Raw genomic sequence first — 21,682 nt, 5'->3', positions numbered from 1 at the left:
GCGGTACTGCAGGCCTCCCTCCCCTGATTAAAGGGGAGGGGCCTCGCGCACCAGGGCCCTGCTGGACCACCGGGGAGCGGAGGAGCCGGCAAACGAGTCCGGCACTCGGGGCTGACGGATCGCGGCCGGCCCTCCGCGGGAGGAGGCCAGAGGGGGCAGGCGCTGGCAGGCGGGCCCCCAAAAAAATGGCCGCCCATCACCCGCCCTTTAATTATTGCCACCCCGGCCACAAACCCCCCCCGACACTGTCAGACATAGTGTCCAGCGGGAGGTCAGGGGGCGCGAGCCAAGTTTACGGCCAGGGCGGGTGCACGGCGATGACGTCATCGACGGAGGCACAACACCGCGGGGCACTACCGGCTACCGCCACCGCTAACCTCCCCCTTTGCGCCCCGTTAGCTATGATTTTTCTCTTGGTTTTCCTCGCAGCAATTCCTGGAGACTCCAGGGCAATCCTGGAGGGTTGGCAACTGTTAGAATAAAATTTTGCTGGACTAGATTGCTGGACAAGATTTTGCTGGAAAAGACACAAACAACAAATTCGCTGACTGGGACTAATTGAATCACTGCACAGTGAGACATGCCACGCTTACGCATGGCTGGAACAAAGTTCATCTCGTGTCCTGACTGGGACTAATTGAATCACTGAGGACTAACAAGGTTCACTGGTATCCTATCATCGAACTAATCACTTGTATCCTATTATCGAACTAATCACATTCCGCCGGGGAACAAGACGGAATGAAGACCTGAAGAGGCAGAATTGGCAACACAAGTGTGTAAACTCCTGACTGGAGGAAAATAACGATATGCGCTAATAAACGAATTGATTGGATGAATGTAAATGATCTAAAACCAACTTCTTGGAATTGTATATAAGCTCGGCACGTACTACAATCGGGGAGAAGGTGCTCTCGCAGACCGCATGGTTGCAGACGCTTCTCCCAGAGCTCTGTCATTTAATAAAGTTGTCTCTCTTACTCAAAGTCTAGTTTCCGAGGAATCATTTTTCCTACAACAGCAACCCTGTCTCTGATACCCCCCATCCATTCTTCACCCTCATGCTGGCTCAGTCGATAGTCGGTTGATAACACTCCTGTGAAGTGCCTTGGGATGTTTTACTATGTTAAAGGCGCTATGTGAATACAAGCTGGTGCTGTTGTGGTGAAGCCCAGCTGTAAAAAAAAATAGAAAGGGCCCCCAGCTTTGAACCACAGGGCAGTAGTGAAGCCCCCCATGACTGAATAGCTGGTACAAAAACGGCGAAGGAGCCGAAGACCCAACAGTCGGAAGCCCAAGCGCACCCCGGAATCCCGATTCTGATCCTACTGCCGCGCTTGTCTTCAACATCGCGGCTCAGTGGGTAGCACTCTCGCCTCGGGGTCAGAAGGTCGTGGGTTCAAGTCCCCACTCCAGAGCCTTGAGCACAAAAATCTGGGCCGTAACTCCCAGCGCTGCACTGCCGGAGGTGCCGTCTTCTGGAAAAAATGTTAACGAAGCCCCGCCTGTCCTCTCGGGTGGGACGTAAAAGATCCCGCGGCGCAATTTGGAAGAAGAGCAGGGGGGGGGGGGAGTTCTCCCTGGTGTCCCGGGCCAATATCTATCCCTCAACCAAAGTCACTAAATAAAACAGGTGATCTGGTCATTATCATTATCGCTGTTTGTGGGAGCTTGCTGTGCGCGAATTGGTTGCCGCGTTTCCCACATTCCAACAGTGACCACACCTCAAAAGTACTTTGTTGGCTGTAAAGAGCTTTGGGACGTCCCGAGGTGGTGAAAGATGAGATGTAAACGCAAGTCTTTCTTTAACTGTTCTATTTCCAGAGGGAGCTGCTGCCACCTTGTGGCCTATCTGTGAAGTGACTCTGGTCACGTAACATTTGGATTGCACCCTGAGATGTCAACAACAACAACAGGAGCGATTATCAAACAAAATTTGACAGGTGATCAAAAGCTTGGTCAAAGGGGTAGGTTTTAAGGAGCACCTTAAAGGAGGAGAGAGAGGCGGAGAGGTTTAGGGAGGGAATTCCAGAGCTTAGGGCCCAGGCAGCTGAAGGCACGGCCGCCAATGGTGGAGCGATTAAAATCGCGGATGCTCAAGGGGCCAGAATTGGAGGAGCGCGGAGATCTCAGGAGGGTTGTGGGGCTGGAGAACATTACAGAGATAGGGAGGGGGCGAGGCCATGGAGGGATTTGTAAACCAGGATGAGAATTTTAAAGTTGAGGGGTTGCCGGACCGGGAGCCTGTGTAGGTCAGCGAGCCCAGGGGGCGATGGGTGAACGGGACTTGGTGCGAGTTAAGATACGGGCGGCAAGAGTTTTGGATGAGTTTGAGTTTATGGAGAGTGGAATGCGGGAGGCCAGCCAGGAGTGCGTTGGAATAGTCAAGTCCAGAGGTAACAGAAGGCGTGGATGAGGAAAAGATCGCAAAGCATTTCATCCCATGAATTAATTGTTGAAGTGCAGTAACTGTGGTTATGTAAGCAATGGCAGGGTCATTTTCAGAATGGGAACCAGTGTTGTCTAAAGAGAAAAAAACACTGCACCTTTCACGACCTCAGGCCATCTCAAAGCACTTTACAGCCAATGAAGTACTTTTTGAAGTGTAGTCACTGTTGTAGGACACACGGCAGCCAATTTGCACACAGCAAGCTCCCACAAACAGCAATGTGATAACGACCAGATAACCTGTTTTAGTGATGTGGACTGAGTGATAAATATTGCCCAGGTCATCAGGGATAACTCCCCCCTGCTCTTCTTTGAAATGAGTGCCGTGGGATATTTTACGTCCATCTGAGACAGCAGACAGGGGGCCTCGGTTTAACGTCTCACCTGAAAGACGACACCTCAGACAGTGCAGCTCTTGATTGGAGTGTCAGCCTGGATTTTGTGCTCAAAGTCTCTGGAGTGGGACTTGAACCCACGACCTATCTGACCTCAAAGGCGAGGGTGCTGCCCACTGGGCCTCGGCTGACAGCAGAAGCAAGAGGTGCATGACATCATCACCTTCATCATCATCGTCTTCATCGTCAGTCGTCTGCTTAAGGCAGGTTCCGGCTCAAGCCTCCCTTCATCTAGCCTCTGTGTGGTGCTTCTTTCTATTCAATACTCCACATGGCCGCCCCCATCCTTCAGGTGGTCCAACAGCATCCTTCCTTCCACCCCCCCTTGCTCCAATGGAACATTTTAAAGTCACCCTCCCTCTCATCGTAACATCATAAAATCTCAAATAAACGAGAAATTAAACTGCTCGTTCTGCTTGGAGGGCAGAGGCAGAATGTGTTGGAGACGCACAGCAGGTCAGAGGAATGTAGGAACAGCAGGAGGCCATTTGGCCCCTCGGGCCTGCTCCCCATTCAATTAGATCACGGCTGACCTGTATCTTAACTCCATCTGCCCGCCTTGGTTCCGTAGCCCTTAATACCCTCACCGAATCTACCAATCTCAGTTTTGAAATTTTCAATCGACCCCCACCAGCCTCAACAGTTTTCGGGGGGGGGGGGGGTGGCGGGGGGAGAGAGTTCCACTAACCCTTTCTGTGAGGAACAAGTAAGGAGACAGCACCAAGACCTGTGCAGTAAAATCCATTTTATACAGGATCGATTACACTACGTTCAGAAGCTTGCTTTACACACAGTGAGGTTTCTTAAATGTTCCCTTCTGGGCAGTGGATAGGATCCAACTGATTACTGAGATTACATAGAGTTACACAGCATTACATAGATTTTAATATCACAGCAACAGGCCATTCAGCCCAACAAGTTTATGCTCCACATGCGCCTCCTCCCACCCTACTTCATCTCACCCCATCAACATATCCTTCTATTCCTTTCTCCCTCATGTACTTATCCAGCTTCCCCTTAACTGTGTCTATACGATTTGCCTCAACCACTCCCTGTGGTAGCGAGTTCCACATTCTCACCACTCTCTGGGTAAAGAAGTTTCTCCTCAGTTCCCTATTGAATTTATTAGTGGGATTATATAGAATTACATCGAATTTTCCAGCACGGGAACAGACCATTCGGCCCAGTTGGTCCGTGCCGGTGTTTGTGCTCCACATGAACCTCCTCCCACCCCTTTTCATCTCACCCCACCTGCATATCCTTACTGATGTTAAATATTAATTGGAATGGTTTGAGTGTTCGGACATCACCTGCCCAGTTTTGGCTCAGACTGTCCGGATTTTGAGCAAGCTGTCCGGAGATTTCTAAAATTGTAACCGGACATCAAAATCCACTCTTTTAAAAAAAAAAAGAGAACAGTATTCTTCTAGATAGTTCTGTGCCATGTGAAATAAACATGCTGGTTACTGAGGCGCGCAATTCATTTTCGGCATGAGCAGATATGATTCCGCCCGCCCCACACCTGTTCTAGGAACATAGGAACAGGAAGAGGCCATTCAGCCCCTCGAGCCTGTTCCGCCATTCAATGAGATCATGGCTGATCAGTGACCTAACTCCATACACCCGCCTTTGACCCATATTCCTTAATACCTTTGGTTAACAAAAATCTATCAATCTCAGATTTCAAATTAACAATTGACCCAGCATCAATTGCCATTTGCAGAAGAGAGTGCCAAACTTCTACCACCCTTTGCGTGTAGAAGTGTTTCCGAACTTCACTCCTGAAAGGTCTGGCTCTAATTTTTAGACTGTGCCCCCCAGTCCTGGACTCCCCAGCCAGAGGACATAGTACCTCTCTATCTACCCTCTCTGTTCCCCTTAATATCCTGAAAACTTTGCTCAGGTCACCCCTTTGTTGTGGAAGGGCTGGGGACTCTGCTTGACTGAGGTTCTGACAGGCCTCTTATCAAAGAATCACAGAATGATACAGCTCAGAAGGAGGCCATTCAGCCCATCGTGCCTGTGCCGGCTCTTTGAAAGAGCGATCCAATTAAACCCACTCCAACCTGCTCTTTCCCCATAACCCTGTAATTTTATCCTCTTCAAGTATTTATCCAATTCTCTATTGTAAGTTACTATTGAACCTGCTCCCACCGCCCTTTCAGGCAGCGCAGTCCAGATCAGATCACAACAACTCACTGCGTAAAAAAAAATCTCATCATCTCCCCCTCTGGTTCTTTTGCCAATCACCTTCAATCTGTGTCCTCTGGTTACCTTCGGTCACTGGAAACAGTTTCTCTTTATTTACTTTATCAAAACCCTTCATGATTTTGAACACCTCAATCAAATCTCCCCTTAACCTGCTCTGCTCTAAGGAGAACAACCCCAGCTTCTCCAGTCTCTCCACATAACTGAAGTCCCTCATCCCTGGTATCATTTTGGCAAATCTCCTCTGCAACCCTCTCCAAGGCCTTGACATCCTTCCTAAAGTGCGGTGCCCAGAATTGGGCACAATACTCCAGCTGAGGCCTAACCAGTATTGGTTGCCCTGACAACAAACAGGGAAGAAACAATCTAGTCCATGGCAACGGACCACCTCTGGAACAGCTGTTGCTGGGGATGAAGGTTGGTTGGAGTCGTTCAGAAAAGAACTAAAGAGGGAGGATCCAATGTTCTGCGATCACTGCATAACTAAAGAAGCTGGATTAAGAGGCATGTCGCTTGGAGTTAAAAAATCCCAATTAAAAGTTAACACAACGTCAGGCTAAACATGACTGTAATAATATTTCACGTTTTATCTTACAGAACAGGCTGACACTCAAGTCAAGTGAATATAGAGTCGAGCGAAACATTCAGAAAGGAAAAGGACCGATCCCTGACTCAGAAGGGAATGGTGGGATTATGGGTCTTGCATCGAGGTGGAAAAGAGCTTTGGGTTAGAGTTCAGGCGGTATTGAATTGGCTGCCTGTTATACGCCCTGCCTGATGTTCAGTCCCATTAGGTTCAATAGAATTGAATATCGGGCGGGGCGTATATCAAGCGGGCGATACCGTGCTGCCCGTTTAGCGCTACAGCTGAGAGGAATTTCTGCTCCTTTAGGTCAAATTTTCTGCACCATCGGAAAATCGCGAGCGCATAGCCTGTGCTTTGCCATCCGTTAATATCGGTGGCACGTAGCTTGGTTCAATTGTGTGCGTCAATGTTTGTGTAAGGCCCTCAGTGATGGGGAAGCTGAAGGGGCTGAATAAGCGTTCCGCAACCCCACCTGCAATAAGATCAGACAGACTTCCCAAGACAAGGTTGTGGAAACTCGCCCTTTTCACCTCTGGGACTCTGGGGTCAAACCCAGCAGCAATCGGTGGGGATGGAAGGCTGCCCTCTGGAAGGGACTTAACGTGGAATTAGTTTGGGGCCTTCTCGACCCAGCTGCTTGTCCCATAGCAACTGGGTCCTAATTGGCAGTCCCATTCAGAGAGATTGCAAGGGTGCCTGGTGTGGGAAATGGGGGAACAGTGTCACACTTGGTGCAGTAGGGGGCGCTGTTCCAAGGTGGGTGGGGGGCATCATTATCTGAACCAGGAAGGTCAGCGTCCTTCAGTTTACCTTCAGCGTCTGTGCGGTGATCTGTGGGAGTGGCTTTGGTAACGGGCAGGTGATACGCACCACCATTTTGGTGCCCGACGACAAAGGAAAAGTGTGTAGCCAATATCCATAACGGGGGAAAGGCTGCACCAGCCCAGCGCTAACATCACTCACCGTGACAAGCACAATAATGCAGCGAGAGAAACAACCTCAAGCCTAGAGAAAGCAACTCCTAACGTGGTCTAAGTAAAGCAAAGAACTTACTTTAATATAGCGCCTTTCACAACCTTAGGACATCCCAAAGCACTTTACAGTCAATGAAGTACCTTTGAACTGTTGTAATGTAGGAAATGCGGCAGCCAATTTGCGCACAGCAAGCTCCCACAAACAGCAATGTGATAATGACCGGACAATCTGTTTTTTTAGTGATGTTGGTTGAGAGAGAAATATTGGCCCAGGGCACTGGGGAGAACTCCCCCTGCTCTTCTTCGAAATAGTGCCATAGGATCTTTTATGTCCACCCAAGGGGGGCAGACGGGGCCTCGGTTTAATGTCTCATCCGAAAGACGGCACCTCTGACAGTGCAGCACTCCTTCAGTACTGCACTGGGGAGTGTCGGCCTGGATTACGTGCTCAAGTGTCTGGTGTGGGACTTGAAACCAACAACCTTCTAACTCAGAGGCGCGAGTGTCACCCACTGAACCATTGGCTGATAGGGGAAAGGGAAGGTGGTGCAGCTGACTAAGAATATAGATATTTTTTAGATTGTTTTTAATGTGGAACAAAGACAAAACAGCTAACATAACAATTCTGGTTAAACCGCACGAGTCGACAGAATTGGTTTAAACGGTAAGCTTGCAAATCCTATCCTTTTGATCACAGCATTAGTGAGAACATTGGAGAAGGATGAAACTCTAGATAACGGAACAGGATATTGAGTAGGTTAGGGCCTCAATATGTGTGTCCAGCAAGCTGTTCGATGACTTAAGAGTCATGAAACACCCAATAGCAAACTCAGCAAATATTGGACAGTGAATGCTTGTGTTTAACATGGTATAAAAGAGAGCTATGAACCTTCACTCAGTTTGGCTACCTTCAAAGAAAGGTACCGTGAACGGCTTTGGTCAGGGCTCAGGACTCCCGGGGAGTTCTTTACAGGTGAGTTTCTAGGCGTAGGGGCTGCGTGTACTGCTCTGTATGTAGTCTTACGGTGAATGTTTTTGAAAACAATAGTATTTAATTATCAGACACATTACCGCCTCTAGCTTCTATGAATCCATTATTAAATGGATAAGGAGTATCCTAAGGTGAACCGGAGCAGAGCAGGCGACAGAGCAGGGCAATACTGCAGCGGGAAAGCTCCTCCCAAGAAGAGGGCGAACGGCACTGTCTGCGTGATAGCATTCTACGGGAGACCTGGGCGCCAACTTGGGGGCCAAGGTCTGTCCCTGGCATCCAGCGATGGTCTAGAAGTTGTGATGGATTTCTTCGGCGCTCTCCCGGTCGGTAGACTCGTCGGGCGCGGGGCTGCCCGGCCAGTAGTGACCGCTGTCCCCCTGACAGCGCCGGTTGCATTCGCACCGCTTGATCTTCATCACGCCTTTGACGAAGGTTTCCTTGCTGCCCCAGCAGCGGAAACGCACCTTGGTGGTCCTGGTCTCAGAGGGCTGGCAGCAGCGCCCATCCGTGCAGAAGCCGCAATACCTGGGCATGTACCTCCTCAAGCTGGTGCATCCTGCGAAAACAAATGGCCTGGGCTCCTTCTCCTTGTCACTTTGCAGGCATTTCTTGCCTTCCTGAAACACAGAAGTAAATCGCTGCATTGTGAGTCACTGGAGAATCTGTAAATCACTGCTTTGTGAGTCACTGGAGAATCTAAATCACTGCATTGTGAGTCACTGGAGAATCTGTAAATCACTGCTTTGTGAGTCACTGGAGAATCTAAATCACTGCATTGTGAGTCACTGGAGAATCTGTAAATCACTGCATTGTGAGTCACTGGAGAATCTGTAAATCACTGCATTGTGAGTCACTGGAGAATCTGTAAATCACTGCATTGTGAGTCACTGGAGAATCTAAATCACTGCATTGTGAGTCACTGGAGAATCTGTAAATCACTGCATTGTGAGTCACTGGAGAATCTGTAAATCACTGCATTGTGAGTCACTGGAGAATCTAAATCACTGCATTGAGTCACTGGAGAATCTATAAATCACTGCATTGAGAGTCACTGGAGAATCTGTAAATCACTGCATTGAGAGTCACTGGAGAATCTATAAATCACTGCATTGAGAGTCACTGGAGAATCTGTAAATCACTGCATTGAGAGTCACTGGAGAATCTGTTACTCCCGACCTCTCAGTGAATGATCACATCCTTACCCGCACCCCCCCCATCCCAACCTGCCCCACCTAGGTCCTTTACTAGGACTGTATCCTCTTAAAACGCTTCGAATTTAAAATTCTCATCCTTGGTTTCAAATCCTTCCATGGTCTCGCCCCCTCCCTATCTTTCTAACCTCCTCCAGCCCTACAACTATTCCGAGATCTCTGCGCTCCTCCAATTCTGGCCTCTTGAGCATCCCCGATTTTCATCGCTCCACCACTGGAGGCCGTGCCTTTAGCTGCCGAGGCCCTGAGCTCTGTAATTCCCTCCCTAAACATTTCCGCCTCTCTCTCCTCCTTTAAGACGCTCCTTAAAACCTACCTCCAAGACCAAGCTTTTGGTCACCTGCCTGAGTATCACCTTAGGAGGCTCGGTGTCAATTTGTGTTCAATAATCGCTCCTGTGAAGCACCTTGGGACGTTTTACTACGTTAAAGGCGCTGTATAAATGCAAGTTGTTTGTTGTATCTGTGTTACGTTGCGTGGACCAGAACCAGGATGTTGTTTGCTTCCAGTACGACTTCTGTCCAAGCAGGTGGCTCTGTGTCCCTCCGTCAGCACAACCTGCTGGTTCGCCACTGGTGTCACAGAGGGTTGGAAAGGGCTCGTGTCCACGAGAACCTTGTACAGTGAGCTTGCTTACTTGCTACACCATTGACAGCAGATGTTGGCATTATGCTACTGATTTGAATCCTAGATTAGGGGCAGTTTTGCGTCGTGGACTCACGCTGCCTATGATCTGGTTTGAGACCGGTCAAGACTCATTTCACGTTGGGCCATTGTTAGCCTGCAGAAAGAAGAGACTTTCATCCCTTCCGTCCAGGTTAGACACAGTCGCAGGCCCTAGAGGTGAATGGGCAGTGCTCTAACTCACTCAGATTCACTGCATGTTCCCGATCCATGTGCTTTAAAGCAGTAGTCCTGAAGCAGACATTGTGCTGGAACATTATATTATACAGCAGGTTTCTTCACTGATCTAGAACTGTATATTATTCCATATTGATCCACAGTAGTATATCATACTGCAGGGTATCACATCATAAGAACATAAGAAATAGGAGCAGGAGTCGGCCATTTGGCCCCTCCAGCCTGCTCCGCCATTCAATAAGATCATGGCTGATCTTCTACCTCATCTCCACTTTCCCGCACTATCCCCATATCCCTTGATTCCCTTAATATTCAAAAATCTATTGATCTCTGTCTTGAATATACTCAACGACTGAGCCTCCACAGCCCTCTGGGGTAGAGAATTCCAAAGATTCACCACCCTCTGACTGAAGAAATTTCTCCTTATCTCAGTCCTAAATGGCCGACCCCTTATTCTGAGACCGTGACCCCTGGTTCTGGACTCCCCAGCCAGGGGAAAACATCCTCCCTGCATCTACCCTGTCAAGCCCTGTAAGAATTTTGTATGTTTCAATGAGATCACCTCTCATTCTTCTAAACTCTAGAGAAGACATTGATCTAGAACAACAAGTTATAATGCAATAAAAACAGAAAATGCTGGAAACACTCAGCGGGTCAGGCAGCATCTGTGGAGAGAGAGAGTTAACGTTTCAGGTCGATGACCCTTGCGTCAGAACTGGAAAATGTTAGAGATGTAACAGATTTTAAGCAAGTGTAGGGGCAGGGAAAGGGGGGAGTGGAGGAAAGAACCAAAGGGAAGGTCTATGATAGGATGGAAGGCAGGAGAGATTAAATGACAAAAGGGATGATGATGCGAGGCAAAAGGAGATGGTAATGGGACAAGTGACAAAACGAAAGATGAGTCTAGAGGAGGTGTAAATGTGAATGGCAGAATCATCAACAGCTGCCGTCTGGAAAAAATAGGGAGCAGAGGTTATGATCTGAAATTGTTCAACTCGGTGTCGAGTCCGGAAGGTTGTAAAGTACCTAATATAAAGTTGAGGTGCTGTTCCTCAAGCTTACGTTGAGCTTCATTAGAACAGTGTAGGAGGCCGAGGACAGAGTGGTCAGAGTGGGAGTGGGACGGAGTTATAATGCAACATGTCACATTGAGGTAGAACAATGTTACAATATAGGCTGTCTCCTTGGATCAGAAAAGGTTAAGAGGTGGCCTGACCGAGGTTTTCAAGATGATGAGAGGTTTTGATCATTCCCTCTGGCGTGTGGTCATAGGTCATAGATTCAAAATCATTGACAAAAGATCTAGAGGGGAGAGGAGGAGAACTTTTTTCACTCAGCGAATTGTCGTGATCTGGAATGCTCTACCTGAAAACCTGGTGGAAGCTGATTCCATAAATAATTTTAAAAGGGAGCTGGACAGGTACTTGAGGATGAGAAACTTACAGGGTTAAGCACAAAAAGTGGAGATGTGAGACTACGCACTACTGCTGTTACAAAGAGCCAGCACAGGAACGATGGGCAGAATTGCCTCCTGTGCTGTAACTTTCTATGATTCTGTGATTATGCTATGGGATATTACGCTAATCTAGAACAATAAATCACATTTTAGGGTATCTCTTTGATATGGACCTGTATATTATACTGTAGGGCATCAGACTGATCTAGAAGAAAACACTATAGTGCAGATTGTCACATTGATCAAGAACAATACATTATAGTGCAGACTGTCCCATTGATCTAGAACACATTATAGTGCAGGCTGCCACATTGATCTAGAACAATACATTATAGAGCAGACTCACATTGATCTACAACACATTATAGTGCAGACTGCCACATTGATCTAGAACATATAGTGCAGTCTGTCACATTGATCTAGAACACATTATAGTGTAGACTGTCACATTGATCTAGAACACATTATAGTATAGACTGTCACATTGATCTGGAACAACACATTATAATGCAGGCTGTCACATTGATCTGGAACAACACATTATAATGCAGGCTGTCACATTGATCTAGAACAACACATTATAGTGCAGACTGTCACATTGATCTAGAATACCACATTATAGTGCAGACTGTCACATTGATCTAGAATACCACATTATAGTGCAGACTGTTACATTGATCTAGAACAACGCATTATAGTACAGACTGACATATAGATCAGGAAAAGTATCAGTTCGATTCAACTAGATCTGTAATAGGTGCGTCCCACCCCCTTGTACTCAGACTAACCATGAGATGGACATCATTGAGCATATGGCAGCGTCGGAGCTGGCAGAGCCTGATCTCCTGTTTTGGCTGACACCAGGTGTTGTTGTTACTCTGACGAATGGAAATGCCCATGTCACAGGTCTGGGAACACATTGACCACTCCGTGTTCTTCACTCGGCAACCAGAATCGCTGGAGCTTTGACTCTTGAATCGGCCTCTCATCTCTGGAGCAGACAAAAAACAAATCCATTAACAATAATTAAATGCATGTACAGTATACACACACACATACTCATACACAGACGTACACACAGGCACACTCATACAGACACACGCATTCACACCAATACATACTCTCACCAATACATACTCTCACATGCTACACAGACATGCTCACAAAAACAATCCCATACACATACAACTACACGCTTTCCCTACACGCACACACGTCCATGCTCACATTCTCACACACATACACAGAAGTGCACACGTATACACACTCTCACACACACACGGATACACAAACTCATACTCACAACCTCACATTCTCATACACACAAAAAACACACCCAGACATACACTTGCGCACTCTTTCATGTGCATACATAGCTGCACACGCATACATATACACACACGAGCACACTCACACTGTTCACACAATTTTTCATCACGCTTTTATGTCAATGTTGAAACTGCCTATGTAAACATTTAGGGGGTAGTTTTGACCGAACTTCCCTGGTGGGTTCGGGTTTGATGTCTATCTACATCCCGCTCAATTCTATGCTCTATTGGCTAAAACGGAGAGTAAAATCCGGCAGAGCGTTTAATGGACGTCCGACCTGAACCTGCCCAGTTCCTGTGGTGGGGTGATGGGGGGAGGTGGTGTGGGGGAAGGGGGTTAAGTTACCATTACCCCTTTAGAATGGAAATTCTGTATGCAAAAAGTTGCCTGTAATGATGATTCCATAAAAAGGGAATTGGACATATACTTGAAAAAGAATAAGGCGCAGGGCTAGGGGGAAAGAGCAACGGTGGAGTGGGACTAATTGGATAGCTCGACCAAAGAGACGGCACAGACACGATGGGCCGAAAGGCCTCCGTCTGCACTGTATGATGGAAAGCTTTTTCTTGCATCCCATCTCGGAGCGTGAGCGAGGTGCAACCCTCAGGCATGACAACGGTATTGATGTCCTGGATAGACTAAGAATTGCGAGGGGAGAAGAAGTGTTTGGCATGATGAAGGGGATACAGGGACGTCCTTCTGCTCTTTCCTTCATACACCCCGACTTACTCCGGACTGCTTTCCGCTGCTTGGCCACCTGACTGGCGGACAGGAGCGTCTCCTTCCACTTTCTCATTCTCAGCGCCTTGTCCTTGGAGTAACTCGAAGCGCACTTCCATTTCTTGCAGCACGTCCCGGGCACCTTGACTAGCCGAGCGTCTGCGCAGGAGACGGGCAGGACAGACATGCGTGAGGGGCAGAGAGGGAAGCAGGCAGCTTTGCCATCCTTGCAGGTGCACTGGAGCCGACAGGTCTGCTTGAAGATCTCTCTGTGCTGGTAGACTTTACCGTCCATAATACAAGGCCGTCCTGGGGTGCTGGCTGCGAGAGGAGAGGAACAGTCAGTGTGGGGATAAAAGTCATTCATTCGACTTCTCTAGAGTGTTAGCAAAATCATTACAACATGAGTTTTTCAAGGCATGTGGGGGTAATTTCAACAGTGGGCAGGAGTGTACAACGGGAGATATTGAACTGATCACCTGTTATACACTCAGCCTGACATTCCCTTTATAGTAAAGGCAGTAGAAAATTAGACGTGCATGTATTTGTGTATGTATGCCCGGTGATGTGTTGTGTAAAGACCCCCGATGCCCGGTGATGTGTTGTGTAAATACCCCCGATGCCCAGTGATGTGTTGCGTAAATACCCCCGATGCCTGGTGATGTGTTGCGTAAATACCCCCGATGCCTGGTGATGTTTTGTGTAAATACCCCCAATGTCTGCTGATGTGATGTGTAAGTACCCCCGATGCCCGGCGATGTGTTGTGTAAATACCCCCGATGCCCAGTATGTGTTGTGTAAATACCCCCGATGCCCGGTGATGTGTTGTGTAAATACTCCCGATGCCCGGTGATGTGTTGTGTAAATACCCCCGATGTCTGCTGATGTGATGTGTAAGTACCCCCGATGCCCGGCGATGTGTTGTGTAAATACCCACGATGCCCAGTATGTGTTGTGTAAATACCCCCGATGCCCGGTGATGTGTTGTGTAAACACTCCCGATGCCCGGTGATGTGTTGTGTAAATACCCCCGATGCCATGTTGTGTAAATACCCCCGATGCCCGGTGACATGTTGTGTAAATACCCACGATGATGTTTTGGATAAACACCCCCAATGGCTGGTGATGTGTTGTGTAAATTCTCCCAAAGCCCAGTGATGTGTTGTGTAAGCACCCCCGATGCCCGGTGATGTTTTGTGTAAATACCCCTGATGCCCGGTGAAGTGATGTGTAAATACCGCCGATGCCTGGTGATGTTTTGTGTAAATACACCCTGATGCCTGGTGAAGTGTAGTGTAAACACTCCCGATGCCCGGTGATGTGTTGTGTAAATACCCCCGATGCCCGGTGACATGTTGTGTAAACACTCCTGGTGCCCGGTGATGTTTTGGATAAATACCCCCGATGCCCGGTGATGTGTTGTGTAAATACCCCCGATGCCCAGTGATGTGTTGTGTAAATACCCTCGATGACCAGTGATGTGTTGTGTAAATACTCACGATGCCCGGTGATGTGTTGTGTAAATACCCCTGATGCATGGTGATGGGTTGTGTAAATACCCCCAATGCATGGTGATGTGTTGTGTAAATACCCCCGATGCATGGTGATGTGTTGTGTAAATACTCCTGATGCCCGGTGATGTGTTGTGTAAATACCCCCGATGCATGGTGATGTGTTGTGTACATACCCATGATGCATGGTGATGTGTTGTGTACATACCCACGATGCATGGTGATGTGTTGTGTAAATACTCCTGATGCCCGGTGATGTGTTGTGTAAATACCCCCGATGCCCGGTGCTGTGTTGTGTAAATACTCCCAATGCCCGGTGATGTGTTGTGTAAATACCCCCGATGCCTGGTGATGTGTTGTGTAAATACCCCCGATGCCCAGTGATGTGTTGTGTAAATACCCCCGATGCATGATGTGATGTGTAAATACCCCCGATGCATGGTGATGTGATGTGTAAATACACCTGATGCCCGGTGATGTGATGTGTAAATACCCCCAATGCCCAGTGATGTGTTGTGTAAATACCCCCGATGCCCGGCGATGTTTTGGATAAATACCCCCGATGCCCGGTGATGTGATGTGTAAATAGACCCATTGTCTGGTGATGTGTTGTATAAATACTCCCGAAGCCCAGTGATGTGTTGTGTAAACACCCCCGATGCTTGGTGATGTGTTGTGTAAATACCCCCGAATTCCGGTGATGTATTGTGTAAATACCCCCGATGCATGGTGATGTGTTGTGTAAATACTCCTGATGCCCGGTGATGTGTTGTGTAAATACCCCCGATGCATGGTGATGTGTTGTGTACATACCCATGATGCATGGTGATGTGTTGTGTACATACCCACGATGCATGGTGATGTGTTGTGTAAATACTCCTGATGCCCGGTGATGTGTTGTGTAAATACTCCTGATGCCCGGTGATGTGTTGTGTAAATACCCCCGATGCCCGGTGCTGTGTTGTGTAAATACTCCCAATGCCCGGTGATGTGTTGTGTAAATACCCCCGATGCCTGATGTGTTGTGTAAATACCCCCGATGCCCAGTGATGTGTTGTGTAAATACCCCCAATGCCCGGTGACATGTTGTGTAAATACTCCCGATGCCCAGTGATGTGTTGTGTAAATACTCCCGATGCCCAGTGATGTGTTGTGTAAATACCCCCGATGCATGATGTGATGTGTAAATACCCCCGATGCATGGTGATGTGATGTGTAAATACACCTGATGCCCGGTGATGTGATGTATAAATACCCCCAATGCCCAGTGATGTGCTGTGTAAATACCCCCAATGCCCGGTGATGTGTTGTGTAAATACTCCCGATGCCCGGTGATGTGTTGTGTAAATACCCCCGATACCCAGTAATGTGTTGTGTAAATACTCCCAATGCCCAGTGACATGTTGTGTAAATACTCCCGATGCATGGTGGTGTGTTGTGTAAATATACCCGATGCCCAGTCATGTGTTGTGTAAATACGCCCGATGCCCAGTATGAGTTGTGTAAATACTCCCGATGCCCGGTGACATGTTGTGTAAATACCCACGATGATGTTTTGGATAAATACCCCCGATGCCCGGTGATGTGATGTGTAAATAGCCCCAATGGCTGGTGATGTGTTGTGTAAATACCCCCGGTGCATGGTGATGTGTTGTGTAAATACTCCCAAAGCCCCGTGATGTGTTGTGTAAATACCCCCGAATCCCGGTGACATGTTGTGTAAATACCCCCGATGCCCGGTATGTTTTGGATAAATACCCCCGATGCCCAGTGATGTGATGTGTAAATACCCCCGATGCCTGTTGATGTGATGTGTAAATACTCCCGATGCCCCGTGATGTGTTCTGTAAATACCCCCGATGCCCGGTGATGTGTTCTGTAAATACCCCCGATGCCCGGTGATGTGTTGTGTAAATACCCCCGATGCCCGGCGATGTTTTGGATAAATACCCCCGATGCCCGGTGATGTGATGTGTAAATAGACCCATTGTCTGGTGATGTGTTGTATAAATACTCCCGAAGCCCAGTGATGTGTTGTGTAAACACCCCCGATGCTTGGTGATGTGTTGTGTAAATACCCCCGATGACCAGTGATGTGTTGTGTAAATACTCACGATGCCCGGTGATGTGTTGTGTAAATACCCCCGATGCCCGGTGATGTGTTGTGTAAATACTCCCGATGCCCGGTGACATGTTGTGTAAATACCCGATGTCCGGTGATGTGTTGTGTAATTACCCCCGGTGCCCGGTATGTGTTGTGTAAATACTCCCGATGCCTGGTGACATGTTGTGTAAATTCCCCCGATGCCCGATGAAGTAATGTGTAAATACCCCCGAAGCATGGTGAAGTGCTGTGTAAATACCCCCGATGCCCAGTGATGTGTTGTGTAAATACTCCCGATGCCCGGTGATGTGTTGTGTAAATACCCCGATGCCCAGTGATGTGTTGTGTAAATACCCCCGAATCCCGGTGATGTGTTGTGTAAATACCCCCGATGCATGGTGATGTGCTGTGTAAATACTCCCGATGCTCGGTGACGTGTTGTGTAAATACCCCCGATGCATGGTGATGTGTTGTGTAAATACCCGCGATGCCCAGTGATGTGTTGTGTAAATACACCTGATGCCCTGTGATGTGTTGTGTAAATACCCTCGATGCTCAGTGATGTGTTGTGTAAATACCCCCGATGCATGGTGATGTGTTGTGGAAATACTCCCAATGCCCGGTGAGGTGTTGTGTAAATACTCCCGATGCCCAGTGATGTGTTGTGTAAATACCCCCGATGCCCGGTGAGGTGTTGTGTAAATACTCCCGATGCCCAGTGATGTGTTGTGTAAATACCCCCGATGCCCGGTGAGGTGTTGTGTAAATACTCCCGATGCCCAGTGATGTGCTGTGTAAATACCCCCGGTGCCCGCTGATGTGTTGTGTAAATACCCCCGATGCCCGCCGATGTGTTGTGTAAATACTCCCAATGCCCAGTGATGTGTTGTGTAAATACACCCGATGCCCGATGATGTTTTGTGTAAATACTCTCGAATCCCGGTGCTGTTTTGCGTAAATACCCCCGATGCCAGGTGATATGTTGTGTAAATGCCCCCGATGCCCGGTGATCTGTTGTGTAAATACCCCCGATGCATGGTGATGGGTTGTGTAAATAACCCCGATGCCCGGTGATGTGTTGTGTAAATACTCCTGATGCCCAGTGATGTGTTGTGCAAATACTCCCGATGCCGGTGATGTTTGGTGTAAATGCTCCCAAATCCTGGTGATGTGCTGTGTAAATACTCCCGATGCCCGATGATGTTTTGTGCAAATACTCCCGATGCCCGGTGATGTGTTGTGTAATTACCCCCGATGCCCGGTGATGTGTTGCGTAAATATTCCCGATGCCCAGTGATGTGTTGTGTAAATACTCCCGATGCCCAGTGATGGGTTGTGTAAATACCCCTGATGCCCGGCGATGTGTTGTGTAAATACTCCCGATGCCCGGTGATGTGTTGTGCAAATAGTCCCAATGCCCAGTGATGTGTTGTGTAAATACCCCCAATGCCCGGTGATGTGTTGTGTAAATATCCCCGATGCCCAGTGATGTGTTGTGTAAATACTCCCGATGCCCGGTGATGTGTTGTGTAAATACTCCCAATGCCCAGTGATGTGTTGTGTAAATACCCCCAATGCCCGGTGATGTGTTGTGTAAATACTCCCGATGCCCAGTGATGTGTTGTGTAAATACCCCCAATGCCCGGTGATGTGTTGTGTAAATACCCCCGATGCCCAGTGATGTGTTGTGTAAATACTCCCGATGCCCAGTGATGTGTTGTGTAAATACTCCCAATGCCGGTGATGTTTGGTGTAAATGCTCCCGAATCCTGGTGATGTACTGTGTAATTACTCTTGATGCCTGGTGATGTGTTGTGTAAATATCCCGATGCCGGTGATGTGTTGCGTAAATACCCCCGATGCCCAGTGATGTGTTGTGTAAATACTCCCGATGCCCGGTGATGGGTTGTGTAAATACCCCTGATGCCCGGCGATGTGTTGTGTAAATACTCCCGATGCCCGGTGATGTGTTTTGTAAATACTCCCGATGCCCGGTGATGTGTTGTGCAAATAGTCCCAATGCCCAGTGATGTGTTGTGTAAATACCCCCAATGCCCGGTGATGTGTTGTGTAAATACCCCCGATGCCCGGTGATGTGTTGTGTAAATACTCCCAATGCCCAGTGAAGTGTTGTGTAAATACTCCCGATGCCCGGTGATGTGCGGTGTAAATACCCCTGATGCCCAGCGATGTGTTGTGTAAATACTCCCGATGCCTGTTGATGTGTTGTGTAAATACCCCCGATGCCCGGTGATGTGTTGTGTAAATACTCCCGATGCCCAGTGATGTGTTGCGTAAATACCCCCGATGACCGGTGATGTGTTGTGTAAATACTCCCGATTCCCGGTGATGTTCTGTGTAAATACCGATGATGCCCGGTGATGTTTTGTGTAAATACTCCCGAATCCCGATGCTGTTTTGTGTAAATACTCCCGATGCCCGGTGATGTTCTGTGTAAATACCGATGATGCCCGGTGATGTTTTGTGTAAATACTTCCGATGCCCGGTGATGTTTTGTGTAAATACTCCCGAATCCCGATGCTGTTTTGTGTAAATACTCCCGATTCCCGGTGATGTTCTGTGTAAATACCCCTGATGCCCGGCGATGTGTTGTGTAAATACTTCTGATGCCCGGTGATGTTTTGTGTAAATACTCCCGAATCCCGATGCTGTTTTGTGTAAATACTCCCGATGCCCGGTGATGTGTTGTGTAAATACCCCCGATGCCCGGTGATGTGTTGTGTAAATACCCCCGAATCCCGGTGATGTGTTGTGTAAATACACCCGAATCCCGATGCTGTTTTGTGTAAATACTCCCGATGCCCGGTGATGTGTTGTGTAAATACCCCCGATGCCCGGTGATCTGTTGTGTAAATACACCCGATGCCCGGTGATGTGTTGTGTAAATACACCTGATGCCCGGTGATGTGTTGCGTATATGCTCCCGATGCCCAGTGATGTGTTGTGTAAATACCCCCGATGCCCAGTGATGTGTTGTGTAAATACCCCCGATGCATGGTGATGTGTTGTGTAAATACCCCCGATGCATGGTGATGTGTTGTGTAAATACTCCCGATGCCCGGTGATGTGATGTGTAAATACCCCCAATGCCCAGTGATGTGTTGTGTAAATACCCCTGATGCCCAGTAATGTGTTGTGTAAATACTCCCGATGCCTGGTGATGTGTTGTGTAATAACCCCCAATGCCCAGTGATGTGATGTGTAAATACCCCCAATGCCCAGTGATGTGTTGTGTAAATACTCCCGATGTCCGGTGATGTGTTGTGTAAATACTCCCGATGTCCAGTGAGGTGTTGTGTAAATACTCCCGATGCCCGGTGAGGTGTTGTTTCAATACTCCCGATGCCTGTTCATGTGTTGTGTAAATACCCCCGATGTCCGGTGATGTGTTGTGTAAATACTCCCGATGTCCGGTGATGTGTTGTGTAAATACTCCCGATGTCCGGTGATGTGTTGTGTAAATACTCCCGATGTCCGGTGATGTGTTGTGTAAATACTCCCGATGTCCGGTGATGTGTTGTGTAAATACTCCCGATGTCCGGTGATGTGTTGTGTAAATGCTCCCGATGCCCGGTGATGTGCTGTGTAAATACCCCCGATGCCCGGTGATGTGTTGTGTAAATAATCCCGATGCCCATTGATGTCTTGTGTAAATACTCCCGATGCCTGATGATGTGTTGTGTAAACACTCCCGATGCCCGGCGATGTATTGTGTAAATACTCCCGATGCATGATGTGTTGTGTAAATACTCCTGATGCTTGATGTGTTGCGTAAATACCCCCGAATCCCGGTGATGTGTTGTGTATATACCCCCGATGCATGGTGATGTGTTGTGTAAATACCCCGATGCATGGTGATGTGATGTGTAAATGCCCCCGATGCTCGGTGATGTGTTGTGTAAATACCCCCGATGCCCGGTGATGTGTTGTGTAAATACCCCCGATGCATGGTGATGTGATGTGTAAATACACCTGATGCCCAGTGATGTGATGTGTAAATACCCCCAATGCCCAGTGATGTGTTGTTTAAATACCCCTGATGCCCAGTGACGTGTTGTGTAAATACTCCCGATGCCCAGTGATGTGTTGTGTAAATACTCCCGATGCCCGGTGATGTGTTGTGTAAATACTACCGATGCCCGGTGATGTGCTGTGTAAATACCCCCGATGCCCGGTGATGTGCTGTGTAAATACCCCCGATGCCCGGTGATGTGTTGTGTAAATACCCCCGATGCCCGGTGATGTGCTGTGTAAATACCCCCGATGCCCGGTGATGTGTTGTGTAAATACCCCCGATGCCCGGTGATGTGTTGTGTAAATACTCCCGATGCCTGATGATGTTTTGTGTAAATACTCCCGATGCCCGGTGATGTGTTGTGTAAATACCCCTGATGCCCGGTGATGTGTTGTGTAAATACACCCAATGCCTGGTGATGTGTTGTGTAAATACTCCCAATGCCCAGTGATGTGTTGTATAAATACCCCTGATGCCCGGCAATGCATTATGTAAATACTCCCGATGCATGGTGATGTGTTGTGTAAATACCCCCGAATCCCGGTGATGTGTTGTGTAAATACCCCTGATGCCCGGTGATGTGTTGTGTAAATACTCCCGATGCCCGGTGACATGTTGTGTAAATACCCCCGATGCATGGTGATGTGTTGTGTAAATACCCGCGATGCCCGGTGATGTGCTGTGTAAATACTCCCGATACCCAGTGATGTGTTGTGTAAATACCCTCGATGCCCGGTGATGTGTTGAGTAAATACTCCCGATGCTCAGTGATACGTTGTGTAAATACCCCCAATGACCAGTGATGTGCTGTGTAAATACTCCCGATGCCCGGTGATGTGTTGTGTAAAT

General features: G+C 48.1%; 1 protein-coding gene across 1 annotated transcript in view; it reads right to left on the bottom strand.

Annotated features, from left to right (window-relative positions):
• Positions 1 to 3,573: 3,573 nt before the first annotated feature.
• Positions 3,574 to 21,682, bottom strand: part of LOC147096017 (CCN family member 1-like) — a 30,037-nt gene continuing 11,928 nt past the window's right edge. Inside the window, exons 3-5 of the mRNA XM_085974981.1 lie at positions 13,192 to 13,503; positions 11,922 to 12,124; positions 3,574 to 8,222 (exon numbers count right to left, since the gene is read on the bottom strand). Of these exons, the coding sequence (XP_085831107.1) occupies positions 7,893 to 8,222; positions 11,922 to 12,124; positions 13,192 to 13,503 (845 nt within the window). The 3' untranslated portion in view covers positions 3,574 to 7,892. The remainder of the gene's footprint in view (positions 8,223 to 11,921; positions 12,125 to 13,191; positions 13,504 to 21,682) is intronic.

Source organism: Somniosus microcephalus, unplaced genomic scaffold (genome assembly GCF_052327205.1).
Source record: "Somniosus microcephalus isolate GS21.2 unplaced genomic scaffold, FLI_Smic_1.0 unresolved_chr1, whole genome shotgun sequence".
NCBI classification, from domain to species: Eukaryota; Metazoa; Chordata; class Chondrichthyes; order Squaliformes; family Somniosidae; genus Somniosus; species Somniosus microcephalus.
Note: the sequence above shows the minus strand (reverse complement) of the source record. Positions and strands in the feature narration are given on the sequence as shown.